The sequence below is a fragment of the Danio aesculapii genome, chromosome 2 (genome assembly GCF_903798145.1).
Source record: "Danio aesculapii chromosome 2, fDanAes4.1, whole genome shotgun sequence".
Lineage (NCBI taxonomy): Eukaryota > Metazoa > Chordata > Actinopteri > Cypriniformes > Danionidae > Danio > Danio aesculapii.
Window position 1 is genome coordinate 21,630,871 of NC_079436.1, and position 27,604 is coordinate 21,658,474.

A 27,604-nucleotide genomic window follows, 5' to 3' on the forward strand; every position below is an offset into this window, starting at 1 on the left:
ATTTCAAACAGCCCTATTCAAACAGTGTTTCTCGCTTTGAAATATCGGAGGCTTTATTTTTGTCTGCTTTCTTTTCACTTTTTGTCAGAGCGGCCATTAATCAGTGAATTAAATGGCTAGTTGGCATGTTGTCTCTAGAGTAGTTTTATGTCTGAGATCCTCATTACACCTGCCTGGAATACCAATCCGCATGTATTATGCTCCATAGAAAGACTTTGAAAAGAGGAAGAAGGCCACCCTTGAACAATTCAAATAGAAAAAGGTATTTCGCATTTATCAAGGCTCGACTAGCAATGATTTGTAGGGAATGATTTGTGTTTAAGTTGTACACTGACATTAACAGCATTTTAGTTTAGCTTCAAGTTTCATGTTTTCACCTTATTTTCATTAGATTACGAGCAGAACAGGCATGGAAGAGTTTTAAAATAAATGCAAAAATGAGATTCAATTCGTGGCTTGAGGTAATTTTGGCTGCTGTGGCATGATATGTGGTTTTGGGTCAAATTTGGCAAAGTTACTTCTTTAAACCAGAGGTTTTCAGGGATTCATAAGAAAGTAACTGGAGCAAATAAAACTTGGCAGCTAAAAGAGAGAGAAACAAAATAGGCTTTTTCTTAAATTGCAAACATTATCTTGCAGATTCTTTAAGCTAAACAACATACAGCTGTGGAGAAAAGAAGAGACGTCTTGAAAATCCTCTGTTTCTCTCCATGTGTTTGAGTGTAGTGACAGTTTTGTTTCATTTTTGACTAATTTAAATTGAAAAATGTCATTTAGAGCGTAAAATAACAGTTGGTCAAAATAACAGAAATGCCATGCTTTTGGGCCTTTGTGTATATCTTGTTTTAGACAGCATTATGCTAGTGTTGTAACCTCAGATTAGTTAAGAAATCTTGGCCTGCTGCATAAAGTTGGCTGAACAAACTCTTAAATTGCTTATTGGATTTAAAGTTGCCAAAACTAGGGCTGTACGGTGGTGCAGTGGTTAGCACTGTCACCTCAGAGCAAGAAGGTCACTGGTTTGAGTCCCTGCTGGACCAGTTGGCATTTCTGTGTGGAGTTTGAATGTTCTCCGCTTGTTGGCGTTGGTTTTCTTCAGGTTCCCACACAGTCCAAAGACATGCAGTAGGTAAATTGAATAAATTAAAGTTGTATTGTAGTGTCTGAGTGTGCATGGTGTTTCCCAGTACTGGGTTGTGGCTGGAAGGGCATCTGCTGCATAAAACATATGCCGGAATATTTGGCGGTTCATTCCGCTGTGGCGACCTCTGAAATAGAGACTAAGCCAAAGAAAATTAATGAATAAGTTGACAAAACCAAACAAATACAACTTGACTTAGAACTGGGGCCTGTACCATGAAGCTGGTTTAGCTGGCTAGCCAGTTAACTTTTCACCAATCCTGGGTTTTAGGTAACATGAAGGCAGCTTGACTTTAATCACTCTTTGTTGCCATGGTATTATGGAGCAGCTGAGCCAAAAATGAACTGGCTAGCCAGCTAAACTGGCTTCATGGTACAGGCCTCTGGTTCACTAGTTTCACAACAGTTGATATCAACATTATCTGTTAACTCGGGGTTTGATTCAGGGTTTGTGGTTTGCTCTGGACCGCATGTACCTGAAAGTGACACATGCAATAAAACAGCCAATCGCACAAAACTTGAGAGAGTCAGTTCAATTCATTTCTCAGAAAAGAGTCAGCACAATTGACGTTTTTACTGTTGAAGATACAGAAGACATATCAGTTTTAGATATATAATGAATTTAAATGGATTCACAAAGCAGAAATAAACATGCTAATGCAGTGAAAGTTTGAGAAGGTAACTAATCTCATTTTAATAATGTAAGGTCACAACCAGCCTGCTGGGCCGTTCACATATTGTGTCTTTTGCATGCAAGTTCGTTATTTTCCCGTATTTCTCATGTATTTCTCACGTATTCCAGGCGCACCAGTTGAAAACATCTCAACTTTTCAGAATGCCACAAGCGCGAGTCTTGTGACAAGAACTGACCGATCAGCTTCGCATTTGGTAGACTTCAGACATTACATTCATTAATTATAAGTCATATCATATAAATATAATAAATTACTGCCAGCATATCTGTGTGTGTATATATATATATATATATATATATATATATATATATATATATATACATATATATATATATATATATATATATATATATATATATATATATATATATATATATATATATATATATATATATATATAAATATATACATATATATACATATACATTCATACATACTTATTTAACTTTACTCACAGATATTTGGTCCAGTTTGAGTTTAAAATATATAAGAAAAATAACGGCTTATAGTAGACATTGAGCAACAATGATGTTTTTCGATTCACGGTGCACAAAAGTGAGTCACATGGTCTGTTTGGACAATGTTTTTGGTTCCTTTTATGGACTTTCAGGGCTGTCGCTTTTTATCAATGTTTCTCAATCCCGGACCTTGCGCCCCATCGCTCCGCATATTTCAAATGTCTCTCTTATATAACACACTTGAATGAAATGACCACAAAATGACCAGCTCTTTAGATGAGCTCTCTGCTGAACTGTGTTCCGATTGACAGGTCCCTACACAGTGTGCATTGCTCCCTACTCCCTTCTCCTCCATTGCTTTCTACCTGAGCAGGAGAAACCTTAGATAAAAAATGTAATGGGATGTTTTATAATGTTTAATCATGGATTTACACAATTTATTATGTCTAGCTTCACACTTCTCTAGTAAGATGCTACAGGCTCCATAAATAAATCTCCATAAATAAATACTATATAAATTTGCGTAGCACACACTAAAATGAATGAAAAATATATGCTGCCTTTAAACTGAAATCAGTATGGAATATCCTGTGGAGTCCACTTGGCATGGTCAATTACAAGAATTCAAATGTGCAGAACGTGCAGCACGGTGGGGCACAAGGACCAGGACTGAGAAATACGAGAGTTCCTGGATTTCATTTAAAATATCTTAATTTGTGTTCTGGAGATTAACAAATGTCTTCAGGGTTTGACATGACATGAGAGTGAGTAATTATTAACAGAATTTTCATCTTTGGGTGAACTAACTCTTTAACACCAATATCTTTATTTGAAATTTTAAAATGTTATCAAACTTTAAATCAAAGCTAATCACATATCAAATAAGTCCAATAAATGCAGAAAAAATGGAGACTTTTTCAATTGGTTTCTTAATTTGTCCATATTCAACAAGAATTATACTGGGCTATTTAAAAATGCAAAAGCACCAGAAGCAGGTTTCAATTTGCTTGTGGTCACTGGACTGTATGGAGCCATTCTTGTGGAGGTGCAGATGAACCATTGATTTAACACTAATGGAGGATTAGTGGATTTTTAATCCTCTTCTTAGCAGCCTGACACACTTCAGTATCAGTCCACTGCTCTCCAGCCAGAAGATTTAAGCTGCTGAAATCCCATTGTGTTCTTGAGTAATGCATTATGAATGTGTTAAACGGACACTGGCACCTTCAGTACAGTTGCTGCGTTGCTGTTTATTCAGTCTGTCGAAGCGAAAAATCAGTGTATGCGAGTGTGTAAACTCAGGAAATATTCTTTTAGTCTCTTGCTGAGTTCTGACAATAAGCAAATTTACACCAAGTGTTTAGCCAGATAAACTGAACAAGATGCTCCAACAAACAACTTTCAGGCACGCATGCTAATATTTTTTACACACAATTCATATTAAGCATTAATGTGATGCTGCTGACCATGTGAATTAACAGATATTTTAATGCTCATTGGATCATCGGGTTTGACATAAATGTGTGGACATCTCATTGAAGCAAATGGGCAAAATTGGGAAATTATTATAATGCTAAAAACAGAATTGTAGTCATGTAAAGTTTGTTTATAAAGTACTTTAATCAATTGCAAGTACAGTTTTAAACATAAAAAGGTGTAAGTGTAGCTTTTAATTAGAATAACAGCTTCTTTTATAAACCTACTTTCAGTTTGTTCCACAGAACAGATATTTTTTAACTTTAACTTTTAAATACAGAGAGAGTATTTCAAGTGAATTATTTTATGTGCGATGTGTGTGTATGTTACAAAATGACAGCTTTTTGCAGAAAAATACATTAACATGTGACCTCATAACTTTCATTCATTCATTTTCTTTTTCAGCTCAGTCCCTTTATTAATCCTAGGTCGTCACAGCAGAATGAACCGCCAACTTATCCAGCACGTTTTTACGCAGTGGATGACCTTCCAACCGCAACCCATCTTTGGGAAACATCCACACACACTCATTCACTATGGACAATTTAGCCTAGCCAATTCACCTGCTGTACCGCATGTCTTCGGAATGTGGGGGAAACCGGAGCACCCGGAGGAAACCCACGCGAACACAGGGAGAACATGCAAACTCCACACAGAAACACCAACTGACCAAGCCAAGGCTCGAACCAGTGACCTTCTCGCTGTGAGGCGACAGCACTACCTACTGCGCCACTGCGTCGCCCCGATCTCATAACAACTAAACTTAAAAAAAGTGAAACTTATTAAATTAGATGCTGCTGCTGATTAGCTGCTGGATCACTTCACTATTAATCATCTTGTCTGCGTTCATTCTACTTTGCTGAACGCAAGTATCAGTTACTATACTACTATAATTTCTGCTGTGTTTTCTGCTTGTCTTTAAAGGCTAGTTTAAATAGTTTCATACATACTCAGGAACAGGAACAGACAAGCAAAAATATATCTGCCCTAAACTTGGTCTAAGCCTCTAATTCAACCACAGATGAGTGAAATCTAACAGTTAAAAGATATTATTTAATCACACCAGGGTGAATTTTGGTCACATATATCACATATTGTAATATTACTCAGATTTAGCTGACATGCGGTAAAATAAGTGGTAATGTACATCTATACTGTTGTTATATAAGACCAAAATACTTATTTTGCTAGAACAACTGCCTAGATATTATCCACAAAATGAACATTATACACAAAACACTGATCCAATCTGTTGTAATTTAGTAACTCTTTATTAAACATAAAGCTTGCAGAAAGAAAAACGGATGAATGCTGCCTATACTGAATAATAAATAGATTATAACCCTATGTTTACATATAATGCAATCAGAAACATGAAGCCTCAGCCCAGATCAGGGATTGTTAAGCTGCTTCTTTTATATCAATATATAAAAACATACAGTTTAACCCAGCCCAGGCTCATTCTGATTGTGTACCCATATATACATTTCTGGAGAGTGCCAAATACATCCCAGAAGCTACTTTTTTTGAAGTTTTTGTTTTCGCAAATCCACCAGAGGCCGCTGTGTACGCTTTCTGAGATCTCAAATTTCTCTTGCGAGTGCCATTCGCGCCTGCTGTTTTCACATAAGTCCACCAGATGTCGCTGTCGACCGACTGACTTATCGACCAATCCCCCCACCCCCTTCTCTAAACCCAACCGATAGTGTTTTAAAAAGCACAGATTGACCCATTTCCCTAAACCCAACCATCAGTGTTTTGAAAAAGCAATCCAGAAAAAGAAAAGCCCTCGCTGCAGCCTGATTTTAACCATGTTTTCAGATTTCACAGCATTCTCACCCTGTTATGTATTAGTGATTATGTAATCAGCATGGTTCAATGGAAGATGTCGGCATGAAATGGCACTTAGAATTGTCCTTTTCTCCCATAATGTGATATACATCCAATTAAAACAGTCCTGAAATGGGAGACGAATGTAGTGGTGCATGATTTAGTTTTTTTTGGGAACCAATTGGATTGGTTGTAAAATGGAGGGAGATTGATAATTAGCTCCACCCTAAGGTCATTTGGTGTGACCAGAAGTGCAGAAACGTATTTTGAAGGGAGTTATGGTTAAAATTATGAAGGCAAAATGTATTTTTATAAAATAATGAAGATTACAGCTACATCGTTTAAAACAAGCACTACTACACTCCCTGACAAAAGTCTTGTCATCAATCTCAGTTGTAAGAGCAACAAATAATAACTTGGCTTCTAGTTGATCATTTGGAAAAGTTGAAGAAGATAGATTTTTCAGATGAATCATCCGTTGAACTGCATCCCAATCATCACAAATACTGCAGAAGATCTATGGAAACCCGAATGGATTCAAGATTCTGACAGAAATCAGTCAAGTTTGGTGAAGAAAAAATTATGATTTGGGGTTACATTCAGTATGGGGGTATGCGAGAGACCTACAGGCAACATCAATAGCCTGAGGTATCAAGGCATTTGTGCTGCCCATTACATTACAAATCACAGGAGAGGGCAAATTCTTCAGCAGGATAGCGCTCGTTCTCATACTTCAGCCTCCACATCAAAGTTCCTGAAAGCAAACAAGGTCAAGGTGCTCGAGGATTGGCCAGTCCAGTCACCAGACATGAACATTACTGAGCATCTCTGGAGTAAGATGAAGAAGGCATTGAAGATGAGTCCAAAGAATTTTAATGAACTCTGGGAGTCCTGCAAGAACGCTTTCTTTGCCATTCCAGATGACTTTATTAATCAGTTATTTGAGTCATTGCAGAGATGTATGGATGCAGTCGTCCAAGCTCTGTTATGAAGCGGACAGGAGACAGAGGTAAGGAAACGTTAGGGTGTTTATTAAATGACAACAAGGAGCACATGAAGGATAGCCAGGAGGATCAGGAATGATGTTGGGGTCTTTTCCTCCGTGGCTGGGTAACAGGAATACACGAGGATGGACAGCACACACCAGATACAGCTGACAGAGGATGACACAGACTTGGAAGGACTGGAAGACAGGACGATTCGGGAGGACCAGGAAGACTAGGAGGAATACAAAGAGAACAGGTAAGTAAATCGTTTGTTTTAGCTGAGGATGACTACGCTGAGTGGTCGCTCAGTTGTCCGCTTTCGTCGAGACGAGCCCGGACAATGAGCGACTGGAGTGCTGTGCTTTTATCTGGTGCTCGTGAATGTGATGCAGCTGTGTGCTCATTAGAAGTCAGGTGATGGTGATCTTCGTGAGTGGGGGTCGTGAGAGCCTGACCAATCCATGACAGTACCCCCCTCCCCAGGGCCCGCTCCTGAGGGCCGACACCTCCGACGCCGTGGTGGTCTCCCTCTGCCTCTAGGCGCTGGGAACTCAGGGTGGCTCTCATGAAACTCCACCATGAGACTAGGATCGAGAATATCAGCTCTGGGAACCCATGTCCTTTCTTCGGGGCCGTACCCTTCCCAGTCCACCAGGTACTCCAACTGGCCACCACGACGTCGGGAACGCAAGATCTCCTTCACTGCGTAGACGGCTCCTTCTTCTAGGAGCAGTGGAGGAGGGGGTTCCTCTTCGTGGTCAGGCTCTGTGGAGGGAAGAACAGGATCGTGATAGGGTTTCAGGAGTGATACGTGGAATGTAGGGTGAATACGGTAGTGAGAGGGTAATTGTAGTTTGTAGGTGACGGGGTTAACCTGTTCCACGATGGTGAAGGGACCAACAAATCGGGGACTTAACTTGCGAGAGGGCAGTCGCATGCGTATGTCCCGGGTGGATAGCCACACCTTTTGTCCGGGTGTGTATCTGGGTTCTTCAGACCTTCTCCTATCGGCGGTTACCTTGCTTCGACGGACTGCCCTCTGCAGATGTTGATGAGCCTCGTCCCAGACTCTCTCGCTCTCCCGGAACCAGTGATCCACTGCGGGGACATCAGATGGTTCGCCATCCCAGGGAAAGAGCGGTGGTTGGAAGCCCAGGACGCACTGGAATGGCGTGAGTCCGGTGGAGGGTTGCCGCAGTGAATTTTGGGCATATTCTGCCCAGCCCAAATACTGGCTCCAGGAGTTCTGGTGACCACTGCAGAAGGTCCTCAGGAACCGTCCCACCTCCTGAATCTTCCTCTCTGTCTGCCCGTTGGTTTGGGGATGATATCCAGAAGAGAGGCTGACGGCCACACCTAGGAGCTTGAAGAAGGCTTTCCATAGACGTGAGATGAACTGTGGACCTCTGTCCGACACAATATCTTCTGGAATACCAAATGACCTGAAGACTTGATTAAAGATATTGTCGGCAGTTTCAAAGGCTGTGGGAAGACCTTTCAGAGGGATTAGTTTGACAAACTTTGAGAATCTATCTACTATGACTAGAATACAGGTATTACCTTCTGACGAAGGGAGGTCAGTGATAAAGTCCACTCCTAGGTGTGACCAGGGACGGTTCGGAATCGGCAAGGGATGGAGCTTTCCAGCGGGTAGATGACGTGGGCTCTTGGATTGGGCACAGTCCTTACAGCCCTGAACATATTGCCTCACATCCCTTGCCATGTTTGGCCACCAGAATCGTTGGGATACTAGCGAGAGAGTATTGTTGATCCCTGGATGTCCAGTGCCTAGCGAGGTATGTAAGGAGTGGATCAGATCTACCCGGTGTTCAGGTGGTATGAACTGCCGATGAGGAGGGCATCCCGGCGGAGCAGGGGCTTCCGGAGTGGCAACGACTGGAGGAGCGTTCCAGGTGATCGGACAAATGGAGATGTGTTCGGGAAGAATCTTCGTTGGGAGTTCTTCATGATCGTGATGCTCGTGTAAACGAGAGAGAGCGTCTGCTCTTAGATTCTTGGGTCCTGGACGATAGGAAATGGAGAAATCAAAACGTGAGAAGAAAAGTGACCATCTGGCTTGACGTGGACATAGTCTCTTGGCCTCTTTGATGTATTGGAGGTTTTTGTGATCTGTGATCACCTGGAACGGATGTTTGGCTCCCTCCAACCAGTGACGCCACTCCTCCAAGGCTAGCTTGATTGCTAGAAGCTCCCTGTCTCCTATGCTGTAATTCTGCTCCGCCGGGCTCAACTTCCGAGAGAAATAGGCACAGGGATGCAGTCGGGGCGGTGTATCATGATGTTGAGATAATACTGCCCCGACGCCGGTGGTGGATGCGTCCACTTCCACCACGAAAGGAAGATTTGGGTCAGGATGAGTCAGGAGTGGGGCCCTTGTGAACTCCTTCTTAAGAAGGCGGAAGGCTGCGGCTGCTTCTTTGGTCCACTCCAGTCCTTTGGGTTTACCCTTGAGGAGATTAGTGAGAGGTGATGTAATCCTGCTGTAGTCCTTGATAAACCGTCTATAAAAGTTAGCAAACCCAAGAAACCTCTGGAGCTCCTTAATGGAAGTGGGTTCTGACCAGGATAGAACAGCCTCAATTTTCTTCCCATCCATACGTATACCGGTTTGGTCAATGATGTATCCCAAGAAATGAATCGACTTCTGGTGGAATGAGCATTTCTCCGCTTTGAGGTAGAGGTGATGTTCTCTCAATGTGTGTAGGACCTCCGCAACGTGTTGGCGATGTTCGGCCTCACTCCGGGAGTAAATGAGGATGTCATCTATGTACACTATTACACAGTGGTGAAGAAACTCCCGGAGGACTTCATGAATGAAGTTTTGGAATACGGAGGGGGCGTTAACCAGACCGTAAGGCATGACCTCATATTCATAGTGGCCAGTAGGGGTCACGAATGCTGTCTTCCATTGGTCCCCCTCACGTATTCTTATCAGATTATACGCGCTGCGGAGGTCCAATTTAGTGAAGACTTTAGCTTCTCGGAGCTGTTCCAAAGCGGCTGGTACCAGAGGAAGGGGATATCGGTATTTTACTGTACCGTTATTTAGGACCCTGTAGTCGATGCATGGACGCAGCCCTCCGTCCTTCTTGGCCACAAAGAAGAAGCTTGAGGCGGCTGGTGATTTTGAGTGACGTATGTACCCCTGACTCAGAGCCTCCCTTATGTAATCTTCCATTGCCTGATTCTCTGGAAGCGAGAGCGGGTAGATCCTACCTCTTGGCAACTGGGCATCTGGAACTAGGTCGATCGCGCAGTCCCATGGCCGATGCGGCGGTAGCTGGGAAGCTCTCTTGGGGCAGAAGACATCATGAAAGGAGCTGTACTCCTTAGGAATGTGGATAGACTGCTTCTCAGGAGGGCTCTCGACCGATGTTGCAAACAAAGAAATGGGGTTCCGACCTTGAAGAGGGAGATTTGGAAAACAGGCAGGTGTACATCCAGATCCCCATTTCTTTATCTCTCCTGTGCCCCAAGAGATGATGGGATCGTGCTTCACCAGCCACGGGCGCCCTAGAATGATGTCCATATTTGCACCCTCCAGAACCAGAAATTGAATCCTCTCTTGATGTAACAACCCCACTTGAAGAAGGATGTCTTCGCATTGTCGATGGATACGGGTCGAAGATCGAGTGCACTGGGTTATCGGTTGTATCTGGTATATATGCGAGGACGCCTCAGTACGGAGGTGGAGTTGACGACAGAGGGATTGGGAGATGAAGTTCCCTGCTGACCCGGAGTCGATGAGGGCTGTGACAAGGAGAGAAATAGAGGCAGTAGTTATTTGTACGGTGGTAGTAAGTGGTTTACATTGTTCAATATTCGTACTGAATACACTCACTGAAGTCCGAATGGGACGAAGGGGACACTCCATACGGGTGTGTCCACTGACACCGCAGTATAGACACAGACCCCGGGTCAGCCTCCTCTGTCGTTCCGCTGATGTCAGTCTTCCAGACTCTATTATCATGGGTTCTGGTTCTGGAGAGGCTGTTGACTCAGGCGATTGGAGGAGTGCAGACGAGGGGGTGATGGTGTCCTGTTGATAGGAACGGAGACGATCGGAACATCGGAGAGAATGTTGGATGAATCTCTCCAGACCCATTGTATCATCTAATGTGGCCAGTTGGATTCGGAGAGTGGGTTCCAAGCCGAGCCGGTACGTGGTCAACAACGATCTCTCATTCCATCCACTTGCAGCTGCTAGAGTGCGAAACCGGAGAGCATATTCCTGTGTAGATAGAGTACCTTGCTTTAGATGATACAGCTGCTCTCCAGCGGCTACTTCCCCATCAGAACGTCCAAACACCTCTTTGAAATACTCCGTGAAGGTAGTGATGGAATTCATGACCGGCCCGGCTTGGTTCCAGATCGTCTCAGCCCATTTAAGTGCAGGTCCAGAGAGTAGAGATACGATGTAGGCGATCTTCGACTTATCTGTGGGATATAGAGAAGGTTGCATTTCGAATATGAGGGAACATTGTAACAGAAAACCATTGCACTCCCCCGCTCCGCCTGAGTAGGGCGCTGGTCGGGCCATGGGACTGGAAGGAAGGGCCGAAGAAGAAACTGTGGAGGCGGAAGTGCTCGGTGCTGGTGGTGCGTTGGAAAGTGGAGCTGGTGGCTGTAGAATCCGCTTCAACTGGTCCACCAGCTCTTGTAAGTGATCGGGGGTGCTCATGTTGTCGTCGTTATGGGTCCGGGCTTCTGTTATGAAGCGGACAGGAGACAGAGGTAAGGAAACGTTAGGGTGTTTATTAAATGACAACAAGGAGCACATGAAGGATAGCCAGGAGGATCAGGAATGATGTTGGGGTCTTTTCCTCCGTGGCTGGGTAACAGGAATACACGAGGATGGACAGCACACACCAGATACAGCTGACAGAGGATGACACAGACTTGGAAGGACTGGAAGACAGGACGATTCGGGAGGACCAGGAAGACTAGGAGGAATACAAAGAGAACAGGTAAGTAAATCGTTTGTTTTAGCTGAGGATGACTACGCTGAGTGGTCGCTCAGTTGTCCGCTTTCGTCGAGACGAGCCCGGACAATGAGCGACTGGAGTGCTGTGCTTTTATCTGGTGCTCGTGAATGTGATGCAGCTGTGTGCTCATTAGAAGTCAGGTGATGGTGATCTTCGTGAGTGGGGGTCGTGAGAGCCTGACCAATCCATGACAAGCTCATGGGAGTCATACACAATATTCATTCTTTTCCCACTGCACCATGACGTTATATTCTGTACTGTACATAATTTCTCTTACGTGACAAGACTTTTGTCTTAGCAAAGACAGACCTTACTGTCCTAATTAAATCATTAAAAATCAAGGCATGATCATATTTTATTTAGGTAAAATCTTATTATTTAGGTAAGTATTTTATTTATAAAATGAATTATAAAAATATTCATATTTTATTTAGGAAAATGTTATTAATTGTTGTTCCTAAAACTTGGATAGGCGACAAAACTGTCAGGTAGTGTACATACATATAGAGTAAATTATTATTTCATGACAACTTCAACAACTGGATTTTTCCCCGTAAAGTTTTCTTTGTTTCAAACTTACACAAACTTTAAGATAACTTTGTACCAATTATGCTTGAAATGACTTCACACAAGTTCATTCTTAGATTCCACTTGAGGGCTTTTAGACATTTGAAACATTTAGCCAGCTATTGATTTAACCCGCTTGGACTGCGGCTAATAAAAGCTTTAATTTTAGTAAACTCAGGTAATTAGTTTAAGCTAATTTAAGCTAGGTTTTAGCATTAGTCCTTTGAAAATGACCACCACCAACTATTCTAACCTGATTGTTCTGTTAGGATCTAATATATTTTTTAAAGCTCTGCCTGAGGAAGCAGATTTTTATTTTTTCGGCTGGTACTGAGGGCACAGATCTAGCGTGTGAGTCAGGCTCATGTCCAGCCTGCGCAGCCACTTTCAATTCTTCCTCTCTAGTGGTGACATTAAATCGTAATTGGCTTCTGCTTCTTCTGCCAACTGTAGTGGCTCCTCGTAACATTTTGAGACTTTGGCTTCTCTGTGGACTAAGTTTGTGAATGTGGTGGTTGTAACTATTCAAACAAAGCTAAATGTCTCACTCTCTAGATTCCCTTCTGGCACTTTGACTTGTGTGAGGCTTTTGTTTTTACTGCTTTCTTTGTGCTCAAGCATTTTGTATTTGCTTTTTTATTATTAAATATAGGGTTTGGAATACAAACACTTCTGAAAGATGATTTGTTTTTTGGAAACATCAAAAATGAATTACATGCATTCTTTGACTTTTATTACTGGTGCGTACTAAAATACTATGCAAAATAAACAGTGTGACGGTATATATTCAGATCAAATCAGAAATATACAGCATGAAGTGTAGTTCAATTCTGGAATGTAATGAGCAGTTCTTTTAAGAGATTCAGAAACATGAAGTCTCAGCCCAGACCAAGGATTGTTGAACTGCTTCTTTTGTATAGACCTTATTCTTGGCTGCTGCATGGAGGGCACCATAGCGACCAGTGCCTTCCGGTAGAATGTTCCGCTTACAGCATTTACAACAGGTAATTTGCGATCCGAAAATGGGTTTCAATAGCATTTTGAGTGGATTACAGGGTGTTTTTGAGACACACTACTTTAAAAGGTGTGTTAGAGCCATTATAATCTGTCAGTTGTGATTCAAGCGCGAGAGAAAAACATTCTCCTAGTTCACGTGTCTGCCGTCAGAAATACAGTGTGTGTGTGTCCGTGTTCCCGACCTGTCAGCTGTTAGCTCAGGGGCTCATCAATGCATGCACACACACACGCAATACTTTACTGCATTATAGAGCAAACCAGATTACTGGCATGAAACGTAACAGGTATGTAAGTCATGCAATTCACAAAAATGACCAATAAAGGTCCGTTACTCATACTCTACTGGCTGATTTGCATGTTGATTTTAATCGGGAGACGTTTATGTTTATGTGAGTGGGACAGTACAGGCTATGTGTGTGTGTCAAACATTTTGGTGAATTACATTTGTTTGGGTTAGTTATATATTTGAAAGAAAGATAAAATGTTGACTTTAGCGATGACGAGGCTCCATTTAAACAGCACAAGATGCGGTCTGACAACAAGTGAAAAATACCTCACAGCTGATGTTTTCCATCCCATTAGACTGCATTTTTTAAAATGATCAGTCCAGGAGGTGGTGGTGATCGACAATAGTATTGGTTCAAAGATGTTAAAAGCTAATAAAATAGATTAAAACTATTTGTTTATATGCATATAAATTGTTATAGGTGTGTTGTGAATACTGTTTATACGCATCAGCTGCCGACCAGAAGTTCTTAGCATTCTCCTTGCGCATACACGCAAAGCATAATGGGTAATTTTGCATTCTAAGAAAGAGGTATATAAATATATTTAAACATACAGTTTAATCCAACCCAGGCTACATTTCTGGAGAGCGTTAAATACATCCCAGGAGCTACGTTTTTTTGCAGTTTTTTTTATGATTCCGAGAGAGGCTGCTGTGCACGCTTTTTGAGATCTCAAATTTCTCTCGCGAGTGGCATTCGCGCCTGCTGTTCTCGTGAAAATCCACCAGAGGCTGCTGTCGACTGACTGGATGACTGACTGAACCCCCACCCCAACCCCTCTTATCTTTCATAAGACAAAGTGATGAATCAAACACACTCTGGCCGTGAGACTGACTGTTGTTCATATGACATCATGTATCTAATAAATCTGTTATAAAGTCTTTTTGGCAGTTAAGTTAAGCCATGGAGTGAGACAAAAAAAGTCATATTTAAACATGAACACAAATAAACATAAAATTATAACAAGTGCATTTGTAAATAACGTTTTTAATGCTGTAAAATAGTAACACAGAAGAAAACAATGCTATTTAATGAAATACTAATTACGAAAAAAGATGTGCTGAGCATCAGTGATTGTTCCACACCCAGAAAATATCTGAAACAGTCAGTTGTCAACACTGTTGCAATGTCAGTCCATTTAAAACACTGTAGCTTCACTATTTATGCCGCGCTTACTTGCTCTAGCACCCCATTTAAAGGAACAGTTTCATAACTGCTGTCTAGGAGAGCTTCAGCTACAAATGTGAATCTTCTTCATTCAATCACTACATCAGTCTTGTTCAAGCTCATGCAGCAGCATTCATGCCCCAGTAGCTTGTTTGAAACAATTGTGCAAACATATGTGGGAAACAAGTGCAAAAATTAAATCGTCAACATTCAAAAGCCCCTGCAAGTGCATTTTTGCAAGTGCATCAAGTTAGTTGTCCATATATATATATATATATATATGGACACCACAACTCCCAATACCACCAGGTACCACTACAATTCCAAAAATTCAGTCTGTTAAGCTAAGCATGTGCAGTGACTTCATCTTATGCGGTTTTATTGGTGGGTATGCGAACTAGCTTATAAGTGCATATTGCCACCTGTGAAGGAGGCGCACAGTAACTCACCAGAGAGAGTCATTCAGATGAAGAGCTTAAATCTCATTCAATCAACAAGTTCTCAACTAATTCATTTGATTATTTCTTCATTTAGTTTCAAACAGCTAGAATGAATCATTTAACAGAACTAAACTCATTTCATTCATTTCCATGAGACATAATTGTATGTTGCAAATCGAGCAAGTGGCTTGTTGATTTTTTTGAGTCTACTTTACCCTGCTTATTACATAGCTATTTGCAACAAAATGTAAAAATTAGACTCAAAACATTGTTTAGAGCCATAAAGTTTTTAATTAAACACAAAGCTGCCAGAAACAAAAATGTCAGAATGGAGCATATGTAACATACGTATTATTAAGTCACAAGATGACCCCAAACATACAAAAATAGTTGGATAACTAGCTAGACAAGCATATAAATATGTGTGTATGGATGTGAGCAGTAGCCAGTCAAGATGATTTAAAGTTCCCTGTGTCATGTGTTATGTGCATGTGTTATTAGTTTCAGCAGTTGTTATCTGGTAATAGCATTCATGAAGCGTTGCTAGTGACCAATCAGAATGAATGTTTCCAGAGAATAATATAATATAATATAATATAATATAATATAATATAATATATGGCGATGCGGTGGCGCATTAGGTAGTGCTGTCACCTCACAGCAAGAAGATTGCTGGTTTGAGCCTCGGCTGGGTTAGTTGGCATGTTCTGCCCGCGTTCGTGTGGGTTTCTTCCGGGTGCTCTGGTTTCCCCCACAAGTCCAAAGACATGCGGAACAGGTGAATTGGGTAGGCTGAATTGTCCATATTGTATGTGTGTAAATGAGTGTGTATGGTTGTTTTCCAGTGGTGGGTTGCAGCTATATATATATTATATTATAATTAATATAATTTCTCTGCTACCTTCTCCACAGCCCCACTCCCACTTTTTCTGTCAATCAATAGACTGTGCCATGTCTGTGAAACTTCACAGTGATGTGACCTTCAAAAACAGCAGTGCTGGAATAGCACCCATGAGCGTGCCAGTTGCTGAACTTCACATTCTCCTCAATGGAAGCATATTCCCCATATGTGGGATCTGATCACGAGCTGCTGTTTCCCATTACTCAACACAGCACACTGTGAAACTGTAGGAGACAAAAACATCTGTCAAAGGGAACAATAGGGTCATCATGCCCATAAATAAATGGAAATAACAGACTTATGGCTTGGGTTCTGCTGAACAATACATATTGCGGTTAAGCAGCTCAAAGTTTAATCAAATGGAACAATAAAAGCTTGCTAACCCCCGATTCTCATCCAATCATTACTGCCCCGATGGTTCAGGAAACTCTGAATAAAGCCCGACACATTATATCGGGGCTTTCAGTGATATTAAGCATAGGCCATTCCAGATCTAAAAGCAGAGGAAATTCACCGGAGATTAGTCTGTGAATATGGCTTTTGCAGGCCGCGTGTACATGCTAGATCTCAACAACACTGCCAAACAGTCATTTTTCCACAAGCTATGAAACACTTTCTCCCTCAGTCGTCATCACTGGCCAGAGCCAAGCCCATTGCATGTGCAGAAAGACAATGCATTAACTGAGGAAATGATTTGGAAAGCAAAGCCTGCCATTTGTTTGCATTATTTCAACAACTTGTCTGTGCTGAATAATAAGTGCGATATTAGGTAACACTTTACTTGAAGGGGTGTTCGTAAGACTGTCATGACACCTTTTTAAAACACAACATGACACGTTATGAATATGAATGACTTTTATGCATGCTTATGACTTAAACTTTCATTAGGTGTCATTTGCTCAGTTATGTCATGTTAAATGCAAAGGTTACATTGTTCGAGATGTCTTTGCTATGACAAACTGACATTATCAAGACAACATAACTTGTCATAAATCTGTCATAAACATGATTGTGATGACGCTGTTATAATTGTGTTGTGAATATTTTTCTGATCACTTTTGTCAGAACAGTGTCAATACTCCGTCATATACTAGCCGTTATTATTTTATTGTCATTTTCAAGGTCCATTTGAATTGTACCACTGTAGTTGAGGTCAAGAAAAATATTAATTACGCTGTTATAAAATTCATGACCAGTAAAAAGTCAAAATTACAAGTTACTGATTACTATTGGAAAATTGGAATTTGATTACATTACTTATTACTTTTTGTGAAAAATAATCAGATTACTAATTACTTTGAAGTTACTTTTATTAAAAAAATACAAAATAAACTGCAGCTTTTTCAGTAATATTATGTTCACTGAAAAACTATAACACAGTTTAACACAGCAGCTTGACAAATTCACAGGATTTAAAGAGATAGTTCATCCAAAACTTGAAATTCTTTCATCATTTACTTAATCTTCACTTGTTCCAAACCTGTTTGTCTTTTTTGTTGTTCTTCTTTTGAACACAGAAGACATTTAGAAGAAAACTGGATACCTGTAACTATTGACTGCGGTTATATCTGTGATTGACAAACTGTAAACCAGGGCTATTCAATTAGTTTTTCATGGGGTCAGTTCATGTTAAGCATCCCAAACGAAGGGCCAGAAAGATATGACTTGCAATATGAGTGATGACACAACAGCAAAATAAGAGCCCATATGCTGTATTTTTGCTCTTTAAGACACCCACGTTGTATTTTTCTACATTAAAATGTTAATATATTGTATTTTGAAACTACTTAACATCACTGCATTGTACAACAGGCTTTTTTTTTTTTAACAAACATTTAAATGTTGTATTTCAAAGCACAACAAAAGCAGTGCATTGCTTAAGTAGGCTTCTTCTACATTCAGACACATTCATATGTTTTGAACTGCATAACAATTAAGGATGCAACAATTGTAGATTTTGGTTGTACTGAAGAATAATCATGGTTTCACGGTTATCACATCTAAAGTAAATTTAAGCTTTAGGTAAGTATTTAGATGAACTGTTGTTATCATCTGTGTTCATACATACATAGTCATTTTAATAATAATTCATCTAACATATCTTTTGTTTACATTGCGCTGAAATCCACGCACAACTCTCATTGCTACAGCATGAGATGTTTTTTACTGCATGCACCCAGAAAGCCGCAAGCGTGTTGCTCCGATTGCGCATGCATATTGGAATATATTCTTATTAGAAATAAGAAACTTGTGAGTGGAAAATACGCGATATTGGAACGGCCCGCCGCTACAGTTAATCAGTATTAGCCTTGGTATACGCTCGGAGCTTTAAACTAGCGCACAGGTGGCATAACATTGTTTAGTTGAGGCAGTTTCGTTCTGTGCAACAGAAACTCGGCGTTGAGAAGCCTTTGCAATAATTAACCGTGACGAATTAGAGCGCAGTTAATAGTGAAATCGGCTAATCGTTGTATACCTAATAATGATATCAGTGTATTGTACAAAAGGTCTTTTCTATAAACATATTCAAATGTTTTCGGCTGCTCGCACCACTCGCTAATTTGATCCAGCCTGATCTCACATGAAAACGTAAGTATTTTAGGTTTTGTCAGTTTAGTGGCTAATTCGTACGAATTCGTACGAGTTCAGTCATACAAAAATGTACGATTTAAAAAAAGAGGCGTGGCACCTAACCGCACCCCTAAACCCAACCGTCATTGGGGGACGAGCAAATCGTACTAAATTGTACGAAATAGATTGTACGAATTCGTACGAATTAGCCACTAAATCAAAAAGTTACGAATTGCTGTGAGATTGTGTTGGTGACTCACACTCTGTGCAGCCTTCAACTGCAGCTCGTGCTGTATTGAACTGATGCACGACACTTTGATGTCTTGGTCACACTAATTACAGGGCCAAAACAAATTGCCTCAGGGGCCCGCGAGCCGCCAATTGAATAGCTCTGCTGTAAACGCTCAAATGTACGTATCGCTCCCAATATGTGTGCACAAATTGCACACCGCCATTGGTAATAACGAACTTGTGCATGCAAAAGACGTGATTTGTGAAAAATCCAATTTAGCCTGTTTAGGCAATTTAGCCTGTTTTACACAAGTCCAAAGACATGCGGTACAGGTGAATTGGGTAAGCTAAAGTTGTCCGTAGTGCATGTGTGTGAATGAGAGTGTATGGGTGTTTCCCAGTGATGGGTTGCAGCTGGAAGGGTATCCCTGCGTAAAACAAATGCTGGATAAGTTGGTGGTTCATTACGCTGTGGCAACCCCTGATTAATAAAGGAACTAAGCTGAAAAGAAAATGAATGAAGGAATGAAATCAAAGTAATGTGTGCATCCAGTTGAAGAAGCAAGCACTCGTCAGCAGCGATTTCAGCTCATGTTCTCCAGAAATTTAAAAGCAAATGCTCATTAACTGATGTTGCAGCTGAAAATGTGATTTAAAAAAAAGAAAGAAATTTTGTTTTCTAAAATATATATTTGTAACATAAGTAATGCAATTACATTGACTTTAGTAGATGTAATCAATTTACATAAATTTCAAATGTATTTCGTTACTTTACGGCATTCCCCAAAAATGTAATTACAATACAGTAACATGTTATTGTGGAACATGTTACACTATGTTCATGACAATTATAATGGCCTCATGACAATTATGGGTATAGTTGTTGCTAGAAGCGATACAGCTGCGGCCGAGTGTTAACAAGAATTATTTATATTGTTTTTTTAATTTACTATGGTGGTCAAGAGAGCTTAACATGCTGCAATTTAAGAAAACACATGCAAGTACAAAAAACACCAGCAAATTTAGAAACAATTTGTTTGACAGCACACACGCTGCACACGCATGCACATTTGTAAAAAAAAATGCTCTGCATTTTCTCACAACGCAAACAAATTAATAAAACGTGCTGCATTTTCTAAAAACACATGCAAATAGCACAGAACACAGCGGAAATGTTTCAAGAGGACACTAAATGTAAGGGACCCAGCTATTTAGGTTATGCTTATTTAGGCTAATAATACTCACTGCACAGCCACCTCTGTCATGTTTTTGGGTCCCCTTGAAACATTTCTGTTGTGTTCCGATGTTTTTGCAAGTGTTGTGAGAAAATGCTGCACATTTTCCTAAAGTGTTTGCATTGTGAGAAAATGCAGCGTGTTTTTTAAAAATGTGTATCTACCCTTACCCCAACCCTAAACCCAAGCATCACAGTAATGTAAAAACAGTAACTATGCTGAATATTATTCGTATTAATTATTAAATTACCCATTAAATTGTATTTTATTAACTCCTACCCCCATCGCAACCCTAAACCTTCCCCTCACAGCAGAAATATTATTTATTGTTGTTTTGTGTCACAAAAATTATGCTGTATTAATGCACAGTTGTATTCCATCTAGACTTTACTTTGTTTATGACAGATTTAAGATTTATGACAATTATGTTGTCTTGGTAATGTCAAGTTGTCATGACCAATGTCACCTTTGCATTTAAAATGACATAACTGAACTAATGACACTTAATAACAGTCACAAACATGGCTAAAATCTTCTTTATATATTTATGATGTGTCATGTCATGACTATAAAGGCTTCATGACGTCTTTTGAACACCCCCTGCCAGTAAAATGCTACCCAATATAATGGTGTGCTCTTGTCTTTCTCTCTCTTCATGTCTGTTATTTGATTTCCCTTCTTCCCAGATTCGGACCTTAGCATGCGAACAGTGAGTACTCCAAGTCCAGCTCTGATTTTGCCACCTCGTTCATCTTCAGCTGTACTAAATGGCTCCTCGACGTCCTCTTCAACATTCGGGACGGAAACCATCGCCATGGTCCACATGCCGCCCACATCCCTCACCCATCCTCAAAGATGCCTACGCCAGCCGAGGGACCAGCAGGGGGCGCCTGTTGACATCCTCCCTGACCATGCTTTCCTACAGATCTTCACCCATCTGCCCACCAACCAGCTGTGCCGATGCGCCCGCGTCTGTCGTCGCTGGTACAACTTGGCATGGGACCCCCGTCTATGGAGGACTATTCGGCTGACGGGAGATGTGCTGCATGTGGATCGAGCGCTTCGGGTTCTCACTCGCAGACTGTGCCAGGACACCCCAAATGTGTGTCTGACGGTGGAGACGGTGATGGTCAGTGGCTGTCGGAGGCTGACTGATCGAGGACTGTATACGGTGGCACAGTCCTGCCCTGAACTACGGCGCCTAGAGGTGGCCGGCTGTTATAATGTGTCCAATGAGGCCGTGTTTGAGGTGGTGTCACGCTGCCCCAACCTGGAACACCTGGATGTTTCAGGTAATTCAGTTTCAGAGATACTATTTGGTTTGATTTACAGTATTTATTGTCCTAAATGGATATACTTCAATTTCAGCTCTTCAGTAATTGTTACAATGTTTAATCAATTCACATGGGCGAGGGTACCTAGCTACAAAAACTGATTGTCAAAATGGTTAGATCAAAATGATTAGATTTTATAGAACACAAAAGAAAAAAACCTTTATTTTTTATTCCAAATAGGTATGAAAGCCTGGAAGCTTTTTTCGCCATGAAATATAAAAAAGCAATACCATGAAAAACATATTTCTGGCTTTTTTTATTGTGAGATTAAAATTTACAATCAATGATTTAGAATTGCGAGATGTCAGAATTGTATGATATGATCCCTGAATTGCGAGATGTAAACTCAAAATTCTGCAAAGAAAGGCAAAATTGTGGGATATCAAACCTGAATTTGTTAGATATTACCTGAATTCTGAGAAAAAAGTAATAATTTTGACCTTGAATTATGCTTTTAATTCTGCTTAAAGTCAAAACTTTGAGATAGAAACCCTGAACTGCAAGATATATACTGAATTCTAAATCAAAAAGTAGATATTTAGCTGGAATTATAAGATGGAAACTTAGAAATGTAAAATTCAAACCTTCAATAGTAAGATATAAACTCAGACTTCTGTTTGAAAATGTCAGAATTGTGAGATATAAACTCTTAAATTGCAGCATAAACTAAATTATGAGATAAAAGGTCTTGCTATTAACTTACTTGTGAGATTTCTCAGAATTCTGTTTTTAAAAAGCCAAACCTAACAAAGGTTTACAAGAGAGATACAAACTTTGAACTACAAGATTATACTGACTTCTGAGGCTACCCTATCATCAGCCTGGCGCAATAAGGCGCAAGACGTGTTTGGCATGATTTGTTGCTATTTTCAGACCAGCACAGCCCTAATTTTCACGTTTTGCGCTACATTGTTTAAATAGCAAATCTATTTGCGCCACTTTGTAGGCTCATGAGTGTGCCGGTCTAAAAAAGAGGTGTGTTAAGGTGCATTGTTGGCACGTTGCTATTTTAGGGAACTGAAATAGACCGTGCCATTGATCAACTAAAAGCTGCTCTAAAGTCCAGCGCAGAGCGCGTTAGTTATGCGCCTATGCGGGTTCAAACGCTTAATACACACATGATGTAGAGCAATATACAAATATCTTAAAATTAAAGGATTAAAATGTTACAAAAATTATTATTTTCTACATAAATATAAAAACCAATTTATTTTCCAGTTTATTCATGACAATCTGCATTTGTAAAATGTTATTATTAACAGTATTATTTATTGTATGCATATTTATATTTGTTTTAATAAAAACAAGCTTAGATTTGTCCACCTGTCGGGTTTTGAAGACATATGCATCACTATATGGGAATAAGTATAAGATGTGTGTTTGAAAATAACTCAGTTTTCTGACCACACTTACAAACTATTATTGTTCATTTATTAATTTGCTGAAAATTAGAACTGAATTTAGAAATAGTTTTGCACTTGACAAATGAAATTAAATATCTAGGTTGATGGATGTTTTCAGTGGAGTGCGTAAAAAACATTTCCTTATCCACAAAAGTAAAGGAGCAAAATAAAGAGTAAAAGTAAAGTAAAGAGAAAGTAAAGAGGCCGTATGGAGGAGGCTTATACTTTAGATGGTCTCTTTAACTGTGTACTTAAAAGCATTAAGAGCCTGTCTGAAACCACTTTTTATATTTTAGGGACAGAAAAATACACTTTGCGCCCCAATGCATGGTCTAACAGGGTTGTGCTTATTCTCTTAATGAGTTATGGGTGTGTTTTGAGCATATCGTGCATTAAACCAATCAGAGTCTCATCTCCCATTCCCTTTAAGAGTCAGTTGTGTCACACAATGGCGCATTTGTCGTTTACATAGCAGACTTTGTAAGCGGAAAAACTGAATGAGCGAGAAAACAGTTAAACAAACCATCTGCAGCGTGAGGATAAAGAACGAGCCTCCTAGATTCGGCTTCCTTACTTTTTCTTTCTCGTTACTTTTACTATTCACTCCTTTACTTTTGTGGATAAGAAAACGGTGTTGTATGAACTCCACTGAAGACATCCATTAGCCTACATATTTAATTTCGTTTGTTAAACGCAAAGATTTATTTCAAAACTATTTCTAAATTCAGTTCTAATTTCCAGAAAATGAATTAATGAACTATAACTAAGTGTGGTCCAAAAACTGAGTTATATCCAAACACACGTCCTATGCCCCATATGATCCAAAACGTGACAGATGGACAAATTTAAGCTTGCTTTTATTAAAACAAATATAAATATGCATATAATAAATAAAACTACAACTAATAATTATAATTATAATAATATTATACAAAAGCAAATTGTTATGAATAAACTGACCCCCCCCCCCCCCCTCCCCCAAGGTGAAGAAGACATAGAGGTAGTGGAATTTATATTTATGTAGAAAAAAATAATTTTTTGTAACATTTCAATCCTTTAATTATTTTCATATGTAAAGATATTTGTGTATTGCTATATATCCTGTGTGTATTAAGCAATGTGTAAGCGTTTAAGGCACACAATTAATGCGCTCTGCACTGGACCTGCTTTTAGCTGGTCTATTGCGCAGTCTATTTTAGTTCCTCAAAAGAGCAACACGCCAACAACGAGCTTTAACACATCTCCTTTCTAGATCGGAACACCCATGAGTCCACAAAGCAGCGCAAATGGATTTACTATATAAACAACGTGGCGCAAAAAAGGGGAAAATTAGGATTGCGTTGGTCTGAAAATAGCAACAAATTGCGCCAAACATGTCTAGTGCCTTTTTGCATAAACTCTAAATTACAGTATTATACTAAATTGAGACCAAAATCCAGAACTGTGAGATACAAACCCTGCATTTTTTTATATATTTACAAAATATAAACTGAATTACGAGACAGAAATGTGTTTTTATTTTTCAAGATAGTAGTTTAGCTTTAACATTTGGTATAAACAGAAGAAACAGTGGAGTATTTTAACACAGTTGTATTCTATCTGACGCTCTCAAGAAAACATGTCAGTGATGTGGATGTGTCGGGTCCACAAACTCTCTGAAAGCCCAGAAGGATTTTTATTCAGCTTTTATGAATGACTTCCTGACTCAGAGCCAAACAGCCTGAGCTTCACCTGCTTTGTTGTCCGGCACAGAAGACAGTTTCAGACTATGCTGAAATGTCCAGGACTTCCTCTTGGAAAAGCTGGAAAAGGTATTAATAGCTCTGGCATTCGGTCTGCGCTCTCTGTACTTCCCAAAAGAAACATAAGCCTAAGCAGAACCAGGACCTCTGACTTCAAGGTGCTTTGGGAAAATCTGCTACCCTAATTTAGGGAATCAATGATCAGCTGTATTTTGTATAAAATAAATGGCTGTAAAGGTAAATTACTGCATGTGCATATAACTGTAAATCATATAGAAGAGCTTTTGTCCATGTGTCTATATATGTATAGATTTACCACAACCACCCCAAACCTACATTACATTTCATACGCAGATGATGAACATGATGCTGACCGACATAATAGTTTGATGGAGTCTCTAGAATGCAGTTATATTCAGCTATAATTCAAGATATTGGGACAAAAATATCGCCCCTCTTTGAGTTTTAGTCTTATTTATTTTATGATATATAGTAAAATAAGGTATATCAAATGAGGGCTGTATTTTCATAAATAGCACAATTACAAATGTGAGCAGTTTGATAAATACACTCTTTAGAATGCTGGGTTTAAAAAACATTGGGTCAAATACAGACAAACACAACTTTTGTGTTAAAAAGGTGTCATTTTAAGTCAATTTTTTAAAATTAACCCAATGTTTTATTTGTCAATAATTGACTGAAAAATAAGTTAAAACAACCCAGGATTTTTTTTCTTCATCCAGGAGTGTAGTACGTTAATATTGTGTTATATTTTAGACTTTGACAGTTTTTTGTCAATTATACTAACAACATTTTAGGAGAATTTTAGATTTTGAACAGTTTTCTTTTTTGCATTACTGATCGATACAACGGTCAGAACCAATGATTCATTGATCAGTTAAGTCATAGAGATCAGTCATAAAGAGATTAATTTACTTCACTCACAAATGAATCCGCCTTCTGAATGAAACATATGAACAAACAAGTAGTTTTAGTTTCTATTTTAGAGAATTATTTCATTTAAAAATTTAAATTAAACAAATTCACCCCAAAATTTTAATTCTGTTCTTATTTACACACTTTCATTTTGTTTCATATTAGATTAGATTAGATTAGATTCAACTTTATTGTCATTACACATGTACAAGTACAAGGCAACGAAATGCAGTTTAGGTCTAACCAGCAGTGCAATAGCAGCAAGTGCAGGATACAGGTATAAGTTATAAAGTGCAGTTGTAGAAAAACTATGGTGATATTTACAGATGGATGTACTATGAACATTATATACAGGTTGTATTAGCTATGAACAGATTTACAATAAATGAATATATGTACAGGATGCTATTAATAGCAGAAGTGTGCAGATAGATAAACATAATTACAAATGTCCATGTGCAGTGGGTATGTCCAGTTCAGATAAATGAATCAGTGCAATGAATATGTGCAAACTTTAAATGTGCAAATGTTAAATAGTGCAGTGATTGTGAGGAGTATAAGTTAGAGGAGTGTGGGGGGTGTATTGGGGGGGCAAAAGAGTCAGTGAGGGGCAGAGTTCAAAAGGGAGACAGCTCTGGGGAAAAAGCTGTTCCTCAGTCTGCTGGTTTTTGTCCGGGGGAGCCTGAAGCGCCTGCCGGAAGGCAGGAGAGAAAACAGTCTGTGAGCAGGGTGAGAAGTGTCCTTAAGAATACTGCGTGCTCGGCGCAGACAGTGTTTCTTCTGGATGTCCTCTATGGCTGGCAGTGTAGTCCCTGTGATGCGTTGGGCAGTTTTCACCACCCGCTGCAGTGCCTTACGCTCAGCAACAGAGCAGCTTCCATACCAGACTGTGACGCAGTTGGTCAGGATGCTTTCTATTGTGCATCGGTAGAAGTTCACCAAGACGGCTGATGAAAGCTGGTTCTTCTTAAGTTGCCTCAAGAAGAATAGGCGCTGGTGAGCCTTCTTGACCAGGCTGGAGGTGTTGGTGGTCCAGGAAAGGTCCTTAGAGATGTGGGTCCCCAGGAACTTGAAGGATGAGACAGGCTCCACGGCCATCCCATTAATGTGGATGGGATCATGCGAGCCTGTTCGTCCCTTCCTGAAGTCCACAATGAGCTCCTTGGTCTTGCTGGTGTTAATGAGCAGATTATTGTCGGTGCACCAAGTGGCCAGATGCTGTATCTCCTCCCTGTAGGCAGTCTCATCATTATTGCTGATTAGACCATTCACTGTGGTGTCATCTGCAAATTTGATGATGGTGTTGGATCTGTTCACAGGCCTACAGTCGATGGTAAAAAGGGAGTAGAGGAAGGGGCTCAGCACGCAGCCCTGTGGTACACCAGTGTTGAGTGTGACGGTGGTGGAGCAGATGTGGCCTGATCTAACATTCTGAGGTCTGTTAGTCAGAAAGTCCATAACCCAGTTGCAGAGAGACGCGTTGATATCCAGGTCTCTGAGTTTGATCAGTAACTTAGAGGGTATGGCAGTGTTGAATGCTGAGCTGAAGTCAACAAACAGCATTCGTGCATAAGTGTTTTTATTGTCCAGGTGTGTGAGGACAGAGTGCAGTGCTATGGAGACAGCATCTTCTGTGCTCCTGTTGCCACGGTAGGCAAACTGATGTGGGTCCAGTGTGGATGGCAGAAAGTCTTTCAGATGTGCCAGGACCAACCGCTCGAAGCACTTCATGATGATGGGTGTGAGTGCTACAGGGCGGTAGTCATTCAGGCATGTTGGGCTGGAGTGTTTCGGCACTGGCACAATAGAGGTGGTTTTAAAGCATGTTGGCACAGTTGCTAGGTTAAGCGACAGGTTGAAAATGTCTGTGAATACCCCAGCGAGCTGTTCTGCACATGCTTTGAGGACGCGCCCAGGAATACCATCTGGTCCAGCAGCCTTACGCACATTGATCCGACTCGGTGCGGTGTAGACTTCTGAGGAGGTGAGTGTGATAGTTGAGTGGTCGGTTGAGGTAGTGTTCCTGGTGTAGGGTTCTGTATTGTCTCTTTCAAAGCGGGCATAAAAGTCATTTAGCTCGTTCAGGAAGGAGACATTTGTGGCTGTGGGGGTGGACTGGCTGGGTTTGTAGTTGCTGATGGCCTGGATGCCCTGCCACATGCGCCGAGGATCAGAGTTGGAA

At 40.3% G+C, this 27,604-nt stretch overlaps 1 protein-coding gene across 1 annotated transcript in view; it reads left to right on the forward strand.

Annotated features, from left to right (window-relative positions):
• Positions 1-27,604, forward strand: part of fbxl7 (F-box and leucine-rich repeat protein 7) — a 100,773-nt gene that overhangs the window by 64,200 nt on the left and 8,969 nt on the right. Inside the window, exon 3 of the mRNA XM_056474680.1 lies at positions 20,694-21,299. Coding sequence (XP_056330655.1) covers positions 20,694-21,299 — 606 coding nt within the window. The remainder of the gene's footprint in view (positions 1-20,693; positions 21,300-27,604) is intronic.